A 14439-nucleotide genomic window follows, 5' to 3' on the forward strand; every position below is an offset into this window, starting at 1 on the left:
ATTCAGAATCAAATGAGATAATTAAACTGTGTGACTACATTCACCAAAGCTGGGTGAAGTCAGCCATAACTGTCGTACTGGCAGGCATGGAGAACTAAGCCAAGGATTCTGCTCCCAGCTCAGCCATGAAAGGATGCAAACTAAATTTCCAGCCAGCTGTAGAATTCTTTTCTCATCTTCACTTAGAAGACAGAGAACCTAACACCAAGAGCATAAAATGTAGGAAACCTGTATTTTCGCTAAGGGAAGGATAAGGAAACATTATCCAGTGACGTTAACAGAACTCTGAATCAAGTAGAAAACTAAGCCAGGCACAGGGCAATTCTGCAGCTGTGTCCTACAATCCTGCCAGACAATTTGAACAGTAATACCAGACACAACTGAAATTGAAATTGCAGCCCAACTTCAGAAGGCTTATCATAGAAAATTCATTGAAATACCCAATTTTACAGCTCCTGTCTGACAGAAGGCTACATACTTGTGAGCATTCTCCTCATATCACAGTAATAAAATTTTAAAAATACTTTTGTAATAAGGTATATACATTTGTCCTTTGAACCATCTCTAAACACACAACTGAGTGCAAACCTTTCCATTCATGAAGTTCTGTAACCATCACTTATAAAAAAAAAAAAAAATACATATAGTCATTCATCTACCAATGTAACAAGCCTAAGGTCTGTGTCCACAGGGGCGGTGGCTGTTTGCTCCCAAGTCCCTGTGTACAAGGGCTAGCGTTGAAAAGCACAATGGGTACACCGGGGGTCACACAGGTTCCCACTGGGTCCCACCTTGGGAAGCCGCCTGAGAAGCCTGTCTTCCAATCCTGTTCCTAAATCAAAGGTTGGCAAGATCTCCATGTCCTTGCCAGTGCTAACCTGGGGTGAGGGCGGGACCTTGGGGGGGCGGCTTCTGGGGGCGGGGACTGGGCGGGGCTATATTTGGGGCTGTCTCAGAGCAGGCTCTGTAGTTGGAATTATGGGAGTGGGGCGGGGCTGGGATCTACCAGGTGGTAGTGGAGGTATAGTGGGCGGGGCTCAGTGTTGGGAGGCTCTCAGGGGCGGGTCTTGGGCGAGGCTTTAGAGGTGGGCGGCTTCCCGGGGGCGGGCCCAGGGGATGGGCGGGACTCTGCTGTTGGGGCGGGGGTATGGGCGGGGCTTGCGGGAGGCCGCCCGGGGGCGTGGCCGAGTTGCTCTGACGCAACGCGCTGGGGCTGCTGTGGGCGGTGGCTCCTCCTGCGGCCCGGCCTGTGATCCGCGCTGCCCGCAGGTCGGCTCTCAGCGCTTCCTTTCCGGCGGGGCGCTGTGGGCGGTAGACGCAGAGCCGGAGTGGGATGCGGCTGACGCGGAAGCGGCTCTGCTCGTTTCTCATCGCCCTGTACTGCCTCTTTTCCCTGTACGCCGCCTACCGCGTTTTCTTGGGGCCCCGCCGTCGGCCTCCGGCCACGACCGCGCGGGGTCCCAGGAAAGGAGCGGCTCCGGCGCGGGAGAGGCGCGGCCGAGGTAGGGGAAGGGCTGGGAGGATTCCCCTGGGCCCCGGCTCTCGGGTCCAGCCCCTTTCCCGGGCCCAGGCCGCCCTTACCGCCGGCAGCCTTGCGGGCCGCCCTGGCCCGGGCTTGGCGGGCGCTGCGGATGCCCCTGGCTGCGGGAGGCCGCGCGCCGGCGTACTGCGCGTGCAGGCGCTGGAGCGGGCTGCCCCGAGGGCGCACGCATTGGAAGGCCGCGTCGCCAAGCCACTAGTGCTAGCCCCGGGTCCTGACTTTTGTTTGACACGGGTGTTGTTAAATTACCCCGTCTTGTATATTTCACTTGCGTTGGGCTCAGACTCAGCCTTATCTTTCCCTTTATTCAGAATTTACCACAACAATGTCTGAAATTAGTGGACGCTGCACTCTGAGTTCACTCTGAGTTGTCCATAGGTTATATAGGTTCAATTTATAAGGACTCGCAAAAGTTCAGCCTGGCTTCGTGGCGGCTCCCACAGAGCCAGAGGCAGGAGCATCTTGAGTTGCAGGCCAACCTGGTCTACAGTAATATCCTATCTCAAAAAAAAAAAAAAATCTATAAACATGTAAATGAAGCCAGTTTTTTTTTTAAAGCTATTTTTTTTTAATTTTATTTATTTGTGTGTGTGTGTGGCCAGCTCAGCCCACCAGGGGGCGGGGCTGGCTGGGATGTGCTGCTGGGGGATTAAACCGCGGTCGCTGTGCTTTGCTAAGCTTGTTCTAAGTAGGTGCTTTAGACCACTGAGCCATCTCACCAGCCCCCCGAAGCCAGTTATTTTTGCTTGGTGAAGGGTGGGACAGTTCTGGCTGTGCAGTATAGGCTGGTTTTAAACTCACTGTGTGGCCCAAGCTGGTCTTGAACTAGAGCTTTGGGATTAGAGGCATGTGCCACCAGTCACCTGGTTGATCCAAAGTTTTGTCTTGGGGGAAAATAATTGTCCTGTTTCATGAAAATTTGAAGTTAGAATGAAATTAGAACTCACAATTTTTTTTTTTTTTTTGTCTTTTTGTGACAGGGTTTTATGTAGTTCAGGCTGGTTTTGAACTCACTTTGTAGCCAGGGCTGGCCTGGAACTCACAGAGATCTTCCAGCCTCAGCCTCCTGAGTGCTGGGTATGAGCCACCAGGCCCGGCTTCAAACATCTTATTTATTTATTTTTATGTATTTGGTACAGGGTGTTCAGGTCCTCACTACATAGATCAGATTCATAATGATTCTCCTCTATGCAGCCTCCCAAACACTGGGATTATAGGCTGTCGCACTACCACCACGCGGTCTCAATTGCCATCTCAGCACACCCCAGGGGCAGGCCTGGCACCACTGATGGGGATCAGACCCAGCCACTTCGCTCTGCCTAAGCAGGCACTTTAGTCCGCTGAGCTATCTGGCCGGCCTCAAACATCTAATTTAAATGACTTGAATTTATCTACACTAGCAGTTATAACTTATTGGTAAACACTGTTACTCTTTTCAAAACAGAATCTACTTTGGGAAGTGAAGAGTGGAATCCTTGGGAAGGAGATGAGATAACTGAGCACCGGCACAGAGTTAAAACTAGCCTTCAAATATTAAATAAATCAACAAAAGGAAACACAGACCACAGAGTACAAATCTGGGGCAAAGCTGCAATTGGTAAGATAAAATATAGAGCAGAGACTTATGAAAAACATTGTAAAATGAACTTGATTCATTTTATGAATCAAGGCATTGTTTATCAAGGCATCATAATACATTTTTTGGTTGCTTTTTCTCAGTAGTTTTCCTTGTCCTTAGGGTCTTCAGCGGAGCACACCTTCATTTGTAGTTGCAGGGTAGATCGTGTAGCAACATTATATGAAATGCATGTGTCAACTGAATCTTCATGAGTTGGTGTATTTGGGGATACTTGATACACAAGTGTAAGATGCGGCTCTGCTGTTAATGGCCAAACAAGTTTGGGAAGCACGAAACAGAACAAAGTTAAATAAAGTCCTTCTTTGTGGGCCTTTCTCAGTGCCAGTGTTTATTGTGAGTATCCAGCCGGGGGACAGAGTATGTCATTGACTAAACAGGATTGACACAGAAGTACTTCTGCTTTGAATGTCACATGAGTCTAGTGTTCCAGAATATGTACTGTGCTTAATGAGAGACTTGGGACATTCGTGAAGGATGGAAGACTTAGAAGTTTGTAAAAAAAGAGGGGGCGTTATTTGTCCTTTGAGCATGATGGATTGGATTTATTACAATATGGAACATGAATAATAAGTACCAAATGAGGGGCTGACAAGATAGTCTAAAGCACCTGCTTAAGCAAACTTAGGCAGGTGCAGGGGACCACAGTTCAATCCCCAGCACCACATGCCATGCCAACCCTGCCCTCAGGGCAGGATGGGGGTAGAGGAGTACCAAATGAAACTGAACAGAGCATAGTGCCTGACTCATGGTGCTTCCTAAATTATTTTATGCTTGCATGAATTTTGTACCTTTAAAAATGACTACTAAAAAAAAAAAAAAAAATCCCTTGAGCCGGGGAGATGGCTCAGTGGAATAAGCGCTTCCCTGGCAAGCGCAAGGGCCTGAGTTCAATCCCTGGTTCCACAAAAAAAAAATAAAAATAAAAAAAATAAAAATGACTACTGACCTCTCAGAACTCTCTGATGTTGATTTCTTTTACATCTCTTCTACCTCCCCATTCTGGTTTTTAACATTTTACCTTTTAGTGTTCATGTTGCCAAACCGTTTTGCTTCTCAGTCCATTAGTAGAGTACCCAGGTGAATTTTATCAGATGCTCCTTCTCTAATTTATTCCCCACATGCAATCAGAGGATGTCACTTACAGACATTCCTACTCAGAAAGGAAGAAAATGGAAGTCAAATGGAATTACTAGCAGTTTTGAAATTCAGCCTGGCAAACCCCATTAGATTTTAAGGCCTGAGAATAATCTGCAGTTCCTAATTTTGCCTTCTGACCTGTAAATTCCATGCATACAGTTACTGTGTGTGTGTGTGTGTGTGTGTGTGTGTGTGTGTGTGTGTGTATGTCAGAGAGAGAGAGGCATGTGATTGTAGCAGAGTAGTTTCATCAGCTTCTCTCTTGCTCGTAGGATTCTGGGAGCCCAACAGCCTTCATTTCACTTCAGCCTCTCTGTGTCATTTTTAGTCCAAGGTTTCTGCTACAGGAACCGTCTCAAGAGTCTGTAACAGGAACCATCTCAAGAGTCTAGTCTCCTGTGTATTCCACAAGGATTCACTCAATTAGACAAGAATCACACAGATCCCTGAATAACCCCATCTCTGTTTCTGGTCTTCACCAAAATGGTTGAAAAGTTCCATGAATCATACACAAAAGGACTTCTAGGAGCCCTTTCTGTGAGTGACTATCCCAGTCTGATCCCTATGAAGCGCTTGTAAAGTGCTGCCTGGTCACATCATTCCTGGTCATAAGCACACCTCTACCTCTTGCTCTTGCAATCCAAGAATATTCCAAATCATCAAATTCTGGCATTACTTTTTTTTTTTTTAATTTTTATTTATTTGTGTGTGTGTGTGTGTGTGTGTCCAGCTCAGCCCACCAGGGGTCGGGACTGGCTGACATGTGGTGCTGGGGGATTGAACCGCGGTCCCTGTGCTTTAGCTAAGCTTGTTCTAAGTAGATGCTTTAGACCACTGAGCCATCTCACCAGCCCTCTGGCATTACTTTTACATAACCTTTCTTTTCTCTTACTTTTTATAATCCCAAAGAAACTAGTTTACATCTTTAACACTTTGCTTAGAAATCTCTTCAACTAAATATGCAACTTTACCACTTACAAGGTTTGCTTTACATGCAGTACAGGATGCAGTTCAGCTAAGCTTTTTGCTGTTACAAGGACCCTCCAAATAACACATTGTTCATGTCCTTCTGAGACTTCACCAGTGTTGCCTTTACCAACAGTCTGTTTATGACAATTTAGGCCTTCTCAAAGACAGTCTAGGCTTCCTCACTTTTTTCTGGGTCTTCATGAACTGAGTCATTAATGTATATTTCTATCCTCAGTTTATTCATAGTCTTGAAAATTCTTCTAGCTTCTCTGCATTTCCAGTCCCCAAGCCACTTCCAACTTCCACATTTTAAAGTATTTGTTACAGTAGCATCTCACTTCCAGGCACTGTATTTTATCTATGTAATCTATAGTTTCCTATAGCTGCCAAAACAAATTACCACAACTTTACTGTAAAGACTAAAGTCTAAAGTGTCCCTGGGGTGATGTTTTGGTAGCTTCTATAGCAGAATCTGTTTCATTGCAGTTTTAGAGTTTCTAGACACTACACATGTTCCTTGATTTATAGCCCAGCATAACTCTGCTCTCTATTTCTGTGTTGGCATCTTCCCTCACTCTGAGCCTTCTACCTGCCCCTGTGAGAATCCTGATGATAACACAGAATCTCCTAGATGACCCACAATTATCTTTCCATCTCAGCATCCTTAACTTGATCACATTAAGAAAATCTCTTGCCATATAAGATGACATATTCGCAAAGAGATTAGGACCTGGAAATCCTCGAGAGGAAGCAGTATTCAACTTAGCACATTTGGAAAGACTTACCTGATTAGCCACATTTTTAAATGTACCTGTTTAGGAATCTTAGTGCCAGGGTATAATGAGAATGCAACAAAATATACCTTCTGGTATTTCTAAAACAAGGATCTCACAGGTGTTAGGTGGTCTCAATCCTACCTCAGTCTAGGGTGCTGCTGCTATCTTTTATTCTTCAAGCTTTCATTCAGATGAAATTATAATATACTTCAGAGACTGCCCTAAGGCAAAAAGACAAAGCAGCGTTTGTTTGCAAAGGATGGCATGTGGTCAAGAAAGTGGTTCAAGATGGTAGGTATTAGCTCCTTGATATTGAATGCTTGTCTGTGAGTTCCTTGGGTGGTGTTTGGCCCAATTTTAATTCTGTTTTGTTATAAAAACAGCTCAAATCATACAACTTTGTTGTGGGTTTTGTTTTTTTGTAATTAGTGCATTTCGTTTTGTGTGTATAGCCGGCTCAGCCTGCCCTGGTGGCAGGGCTGGCATGGCATGTGGTGCCAGGGGTCAAACCATGGTCCCTGTGGTTGCCTAAGGGTGCCTAAGCAGGTGCTTTAGACCGCTGAGCTATCTTGCTGGCCCAATGCATTTCATTTTAGAATAAAACAGATAGTAAGGGTCCAGTGATACTAGGGGTTTCTCAAATCTAGAAGCTGGGAGATTATTATTTTTAACGTAATCCACAGCCACATTTTACATTGAAAACCCCTGAACTTTCTCTCATACATTAGCTGTCATATTGTTGATTTTGAGCATTTGCTTGGTAGTACTGCCTGCCAGCTGACTAAAGGGGGAACATTCTGTTTCATAGTCAGATATATGAAAAACAGAACATAAGCTCTTTTTACACAGTTGGGTATACAAAAGAGTAAATGTTTTATGTCTTTTGCTTCTTGATTACCAGGCTTATATCTCTGGGAACATATTTTCGAAGGGGTACTCGATCCCCCTGATGTGACAGCTCAGTGGAGAGAAGGAAAGTCAACTATTGGAAGAACACATTACAGGTATTAATTGTGCAACAGTAACCTCTGTTGTTCTACTGTATTTTATGTGGATTCTATAAGAAAGTGTATCATTATAAAACATTGCCATTTTAGCTGGTGAAATAGAGAACTAAGTCTTATGAATATATATTTATAGTTTACTTCTAATGAAATTGTACATTACAAAATACATCTCTTTTTTCTCTTGTTTTTATTTGACTATATGAAAAATTCATACTCCATATTTTGTACCATTTGCTTGATAAGGGGCATTTATCATTTCATATTTTCAGGGACTAATACATAAAGCTGAAAGTATTTTTTTAATATATTATGTTGCAAGCCAGGCATGGTGGTACACAGCTATAATCAATCCCAGCACTCAGGAGGCAAAGGCAGGAGAATCGTTGTAAGTTTGAGACCAGCTGGGGCTACAAAGTGAACTCAAGGCCATCTTAAACTATAGTGAGACCCTGTTTCCAAAAGACAAATCATCACCATCATCATCATCATCATGTACAATTTTTATATTATTCAAGTAGGACCAAAGCTATTCCTGATAGCACTTTTGAAATTTTTATTTACTAAGGCATACATATGAGTTCTTTCAGGATTTAATAATATGGATTACTGTTTTTCTGCAGTACTTAGAAATCTTTTTTTTTTTTTTTTTTTTTGGCAGAATCAGGTATTGAACTCTTGACCTTGCTCTTGCCAGGCAAGCGCTTAATCTACTGAGCTATCTCCCCGGCCCTAAGACCTATAAAAGCTACTACTGTACCACCGTTAACAGTAGAAAAGGGATCTGTAGGGGGCCTGCCCCGTGGCTCAGTTCTTTAAGTGGCTGCTTCAACAAAGCAGTCAGACTCAGGTTGCTGTGGTTTGATCCCCACAACTCAAGCCAGCCAAACCTGCCCTGAAGGCATTCGTAGAAAAAAAAAAAAAAATCCTTACTGGCTGGGGAGATGGCTCAGTGGAATACATGCTTCCCTGGCAAGTGCAAAGGCTTGAGTTCAATCCCCAGTTCGGCAAAAAAAAGAAAGAAAATAAAAGGGATCTGTCATAGCAGTATACATACAAAGACAAACAATATTGACATATGGCAAATATGTACTAAATAAAACAACTATACCATCATTAACAGTAGAAAATTCAATAATAGTGTAGAGTCAACTAAATAAAGATTAATATACATACCTTAATAGTAATACTAATAAAAATGGAGAAGGGGAAAATTGGAGTAAAATTTGAAAAGTAAAAGGAAAATGAGTAGGAGGAAAGTAAAGTGAGATAAAGGATCCAATTAAGGAGTAACAGAAAATGAATAGAATTAGATAAAAGTAACAGAAGAGATCAAGCAAAAGAAAAGAAATAACAAAAAAAAGGACAAAAAAGAAAACAGTGAAGAAAAAGAAAAATGAGTCCAAAGTCCCTCTCGGCTTCTGAATGAGTGATGTCTCTCCGCAGTCTGCAGTATTGGAACCCAGCAGGTACTGGGGAGTCTGCAAGTCATCACTGTGTCATGTTTTGCTTCGACACTCAAGCCTGTCTGTGTGGATGCTGAGTTCTGCCCTTCCTGTATTTTCTTCTGGGCATGGCAGTCACTGGCGTCCATGCTAGAGTTGCATTCACTCCAGCTGCTCTCAGCTTCCATGTCCCTCTGTGTGCCCCAAGTCACTGCTTTCTGCATCTGCCTTTGTAGCCTGTGTGTTGTGAGGTGCTCCCCCCAGTACAGGAGCTCCTTTGCCCATACACCACAGACTGTGGCAACCATGCAGGCCACCATGTATCCCTGGTCATGTGAGCAGACAGGAAAAACAGATGGCACTGCGTACTGTGCTGGGTACAGAGGCAGAGGGCAGGACAGAGGGGTGGGGCCGGTCAGGACTTCATGCCAGCACTTTCAGACCCAGCTCTCCCTGAAACCACATGAGACTGGCCTGGCTTCTCACAGAGGGGCAGCACTCCAATCTCCTTCCCACGCTAAGATGAAACTTTGCAGCGGGTCTGTGACCTCTCCAGGAGAGGTCTCTTAAGGGCTCCTCCCATCCTATCACTGGCAGGCTAACTACACAAACTCTGAAGTGTAGTTGTTCTATAGGTGTTTCATAGCTTAGCCTTGAACTCTCTATCCTTCCCCAAATGGCTCCTGATTAAACACTGAAAAGTGCAGCACTGCAGGGGATTTCTTCTCCAGCTCTAGCCTGCCATACATTCAGAGTAAAGCCCTACCTTTTTCACATTACAATATCATGGGCTTTTCTCGAAGCCAGGACCAGCAGCCCAGACTGCTGTTTGTCCTGCCAACCCTCTTAGTCTACCTTGTGCTAGTAGAGACAGGTCCTCCTCCCCAGCACCCTGGATCGTTTATCCAGACAGCTTGGCTCTTCGCTCTGCATTGTGTTCAGTTTCTCCAGCTTCTCTGTAGTTTCTAGTTTTCCTCTCAGCTCCTAAATTCCTGGAGATTTTCTTCACTAACTTATTTTCTGGGTGTGTCAGAGGCTGTACTTCTAGGTCCAAGAGAGGCTGTATTTTGGTGCTGGTCTTTATTCTGGCATTTTTACTCTTGATTCTATTTTTAGACTATTTAGACATTACTGTTGTTAGAAATTAGTGCACACTTCATCCTAATGAGTGAAAGCTTTTGTAAGTAATATTCATGGATGTTGATAGTAAATTTTCAGATGCTGGGCAGTAGGGTCCAGCAGGTCCCAAAGAAAATTTTCATCAGTAAACAAAGATAATATAGCTAATTCTCCAGAACACTTTGGATATTCTTTTAATGTTAAAATGTTCTTTAAAAATGTAATCCTGATGGTGCTGACTGAAGCTTATAAAGATCTTATTCTGTGTCAGTTCTGGACACTTACAAACAATTCCAATTTTTCATTGTGAGGCACTGTGCTCGGTGCTTGACTTGTGTAATACTCATAGCAGTCTATGAAGCAGGCTGTGGTTACTCTCCTTTTACAGAGGAGCTGGCACACTGAAAGGTTAAGTGCCTGGGCTTGGTTTACACAGTCTAACCTAGTGGATAGAGCCAGAAGTCATCACTATACTCTTGACTAGAGTCCTTCTTACTAAGAGCACAGAGAATGTTTTTTGTTTCAACATCTTAAATAGTTGATGATACTTACTGATTGCCTAAAGATAATGTTCAAATTTTTTATAGTTAAAATCCACTTAAGATTTATTTTTAAAATGTCTTAATATATCGGTACATTTCTGGCTTGACAGAAGAAAGTCACTGTCATTCTCTTTGGTCTCTCATCACTGCCATTTGCCCAGTACCTCACCCAAGTCCTTATCGTCAAGGTAAAGGAATGGCAGTGCGCAACTCTTGGCCTTTGCGCTCATCCGAGGATGTGTCAGCACTCAGAAGGCACCGCAGTGTGAGTGAGACTGGCTTCCAGCCTGGTAGAGTAGGCGTTGAGGCGTGCAGCCTTGTTCCCGCTCTGCGATGGCATGCTGCAGGAGCCTCTGCCTTCTTGGGGCTTATCTATTTGTAAATGAAAAGAATCCTGAATCAATCAAAATGAATGGAGCTGTTGCAGGGTTCTAGAGTCTTCCAACACTACCTCAGGGAAGCTGGCTCCTCTCGCCCACCCAATGTGTGGTACTACCACTTTCCACATGAAGCCTTGAGGCTCTGAGGGTGTACGTGACCAGTAAGCAGGAAGGACGGACGAGGCTGTGCTCCTCAGTGTGTTGGATAGGTCATGTTACCGGAAAGTTTTCTCCAATATTAAGTATAATTTCATGTTGAGTTTGTAAACAGGATCATTTTTTAGAGATGCTTATCTATGCTTTGGGTCTAGAATTTTTTTTTTTAGCTTGTTGCAACCCATTTTAACTTTTTTTTTTTTTTTTCCTTTTTCATTCCATTCAGGGACATACATTTAATACTGAACCTAGTGATGCAAGTAAGAGCTCACATCTGAGGGTCTAAATCATCCTATCGGCAGTTAATTATTACCAAGGCCTCAGCTGGGCTTTCTTCCTCCTTTGTCCTTTAACGTCTTTTTGAAGGTTTTGAAAGGTTTTTAAAAATTTATTTAAGTAATTTATCTACAAGTTTGTTGAGATTATCTCTTTTATCTAGTATTTAGCTTTTATAGTTTAGGTTACATCTAAAGCTTGATTATCTTTTATTTTATTTTTTAAAGTTTTTTGCAATAAGATTTTACTATGTAGTTCAGGTTGGCCTTAAACTCACTGTGGCCCAGAGGCTGACCTCAAACTTGTGTTGATCCTCTTACCTCAGATTCCTAAGTACTGGGATCATAGGAATGTGCTGCTATGCCTAGCTTGATGATCTTTTAGTGCGCATAGTTTTTAAAAATTGTTAGATTTTCAAGACTGGTTGTCATTTGGTGAATTTTAAGAACAGAGTACATGAAAATACTTGGGGAGGCATGCCTTTTTCTTTCTTTAGAAAGAGTGAATTAAGAGCCCAATTTGTTGTACTCATTATTTTTTAAAAAATGTAAAGTGCTATAATAAAAGTATACCTGATGTATAAAATTATAATGGAGACAGTTAAGTAAACTACATCTTCTCCCCTAAAGCTAATGTGATACTGTAATACAAATTAGTCTCTCGGTGATATATACAGGAGATTTTATATACTTAAAAGACTAAAATTATCCTTCTTTGTAGGGTTTTGTTTTGTTTTTTGTACCGGGGATCGAACTCAGGACCTTGTGCTTGCCAGGCAGGCACTTAAACTGCTGAGCTATATCCCCAGCCCTGCCTTCATTGTAGGTAAGCTGCATAAATACTAGTAAGCTAGCAAAGGAAGATGGAAAACAATTTTTTAAAACCAAAAGAACTTAGACATCTTTGAAAAGAGGGGCTGGGGAGATGGCTCAGTAGAATAAGTAGTTCCCTGGCAAGCACAAGGGTCCTGAGTTCAATCCCCATTTCCACCAAAAAAAAAAAAAAAAAGAAAGAAAGAAAAAAGATATCTTTGAAAAGATACAACTGATCCATGTAGAATAGTGGTGTTTTATTTTCCTATAAAGAATCAAATAGTGTGAATGAGGACAGCAATTTCTACATGTTAATCATGCTTTCCCCTCTACCCTAAAAGGGGTTTTAGAACAGCACATAAGTAGCTTCTTATAATACCCACAACTACTTTAATAACAGAAATGCCTTTCCTTGGATCAGTCTTTAGCTAACACATCTTTTAAATTAGGCCTCAATTCCAGGGAAAGGAAGATCTTACTTAGACAGTTATAGGGAACTCTTCCCAAGCCAAAACCATTCCTTTGGTCCTCTCTAAAGGTAATAGCATTTTGCCTTTCCTTCCACTGGATTCAGTCAGGCCAAGTAAATCCGACTGAGCAGGACTGCTAAATGCCCCGTGTGAGACAGAATATTAGCTGCGAGAGCTGTGGCCTTGACCGTCAGTCCCCACTGATGCGTGGCCAATTCAGGATACTCGGATCCCAGTTACTGCCAGCTGTTTGTTCTGTTCATTAGTAAAAAAGAGAAACTGGTTTTCCATGGTTCTCATTGGTTTCTTGCTAAATTGTCATTCATACTGCTTAAATATTTGATGTGCCACCACAACTCCATTGTGACCTATCTTTGAAAAAATGTATATTTACCTGTGTTCAATGAATAATTATTCAAAAATTAATAACATAATTTTAAAGACCTAACTACTACTCATGAATTTGTTCTTGACCAAATTATTGCTAAGCCTCCAGTGTTCAGTTTCCGTTTTCATCCTTCCTGGTCTGTGGGACGGGGCACTAGTGTTGAGAGTAACTGAAAGTGGTAGCGTATTTACTTGGCTAAATTGATTATACGCTTCTTAGAACAACAAATGTAACTTCATTATTAATCTTTTTCCTAAAGGTCTTTTCAAGCCTTTCTCCCTACTAGATAAATAACTGGTTCAATCCCCAGGCCTGCTGTGCCAGCCCCGCCCCTGGTGTGCACTAAGACGGCAATGGAGACTGGGCATGGCGGCGCATGCCTGTAATCCCAGCTCTTGGGAGGCTGTAAACAGGCAGATCACTAGGAGTCCCATCTATTAGGGAGACCCTGAACACCCTGTTGGCCCTTCCTTAAAATACAAAAAATAAAATAAAATAAAATATATACCGGACCCATTTCTCCTTCACTCAAGAATTCATCTATATGAGCTTTACAGCCATTTAGCTGCTGATACTTAAACACGATGAGACTACTTCCCACTGTTTTGTTTGTTTGTTTGAGATAGGGTCTTGCTAGGCAGTTCAGGCTGACCTCAAGCTACTATATATATATATATATATATATACATTTATATATATATATGGGGGGGTTTTGGGTTTTTTTGTTTTTGCAGAACCGGGGATTGAACTCAGATCCTTATGCTTGCCAGGGAAGCACTTATTCCACTGAGCCATCTCCCCGGCCCCCGGCCTAAGTATATACAGAAGTAGAAGCTAAAATGAAGAGGCTGGGGAGGAATGTGTTCAGTATTTAAATACATGCTTACTGGTAATGTTGCAAGGCTCTGGTTTCAATCTGCGACAAGCAAAAAAAAAAAAGTACAAGAGATAAAAAGCAAGAAATCAATGTGATATAAAACTGTCCCCTAAATAACACTATATTAAACATTCCCTTTTAAGTTCTGGTTTGAGGGCTAGGGAGACAGCTCAGCAGTCCTAGCGCCTGCCTGGCAAGCACAAGGACCCAGGTTGGTCTCCTGTTCTGTGTGCCGTGCCTGCCCTGGAATCCTACGCACGCCATGCCAGCGACCAGAACCTGGCATAATGGCACACACCTGTAGTCCCAGTGCTGGGAGGCTGAAACAGGAGGATCGCTATGAGTCTGAGCAGCATAATGAGACCCTGTACCAAATAAATAAATAAGTAAATAAGTTTTGGGTTTTTTTTTTTTTTTTTGGTTTTGGGGGTGGGGTTTTTTGTATTTTAAGGAAGGGTCTACAAGGTGTTCAGGGTCTCACTGCTAGCCTGTTTACAGCCTCCCAAGAGCTGGTATTACAGGCACTCACCACCACGCCCAGTTTAATCACCCTCTCAGTGCGCCCCAGGGGTGGGGCCAGCACAGCAGGCCTGGGGATTGAACCCCCATCCCCTGCACTTCCTTGCAGCACTTTAATCTGCTGAGCTATTTGGTTGGCCCTAAAATGTTTTGTTGTTGTTGCTTTGTTTTGTTTTGTTTGTATGGGGGATTGAACTGAGGACCCTGCGCTTGCCAGGTAGGCACTTATTCTACTGAGCTATCTCCCCAGCCCTTAAGATTTTAAAAATTTTTAAAAAATAAAAAAATTCTACCACTAAGAAGAATATATGCAGTGTATTATTTGTTGAAACTGTACTTTCGATTTGATTTGAAACTGTCTCATTGCTATATGTTTATCAATAAAACTTT

General features: G+C 42.8%; 1 protein-coding gene across 1 annotated transcript in view; it reads left to right on the top strand.

The window, feature by feature from the left end:
- The first annotated feature begins 1213 nt into the window (after positions 1 to 1213).
- Rxylt1 (ribitol xylosyltransferase 1) overlaps positions 1214 to 14439 on the top strand; it is a 27697-nt gene continuing 14471 nt past the window's right edge. The window contains exons 1-3 of the mRNA XM_004632121.2: positions 1214 to 1502; positions 2985 to 3137; positions 6963 to 7065. Coding sequence (XP_004632178.1) covers positions 1334 to 1502; positions 2985 to 3137; positions 6963 to 7065 — 425 coding nt within the window. The 5' untranslated portion in view covers positions 1214 to 1333. The remainder of the gene's footprint in view (positions 1503 to 2984; positions 3138 to 6962; positions 7066 to 14439) is intronic.

Source organism: Octodon degus, unplaced genomic scaffold (genome assembly GCF_000260255.1).
Source record: "Octodon degus isolate 3935 unplaced genomic scaffold, OctDeg1.0 scaffold00047, whole genome shotgun sequence".
Taxonomy (NCBI): domain Eukaryota; kingdom Metazoa; phylum Chordata; class Mammalia; order Rodentia; family Octodontidae; genus Octodon; species Octodon degus.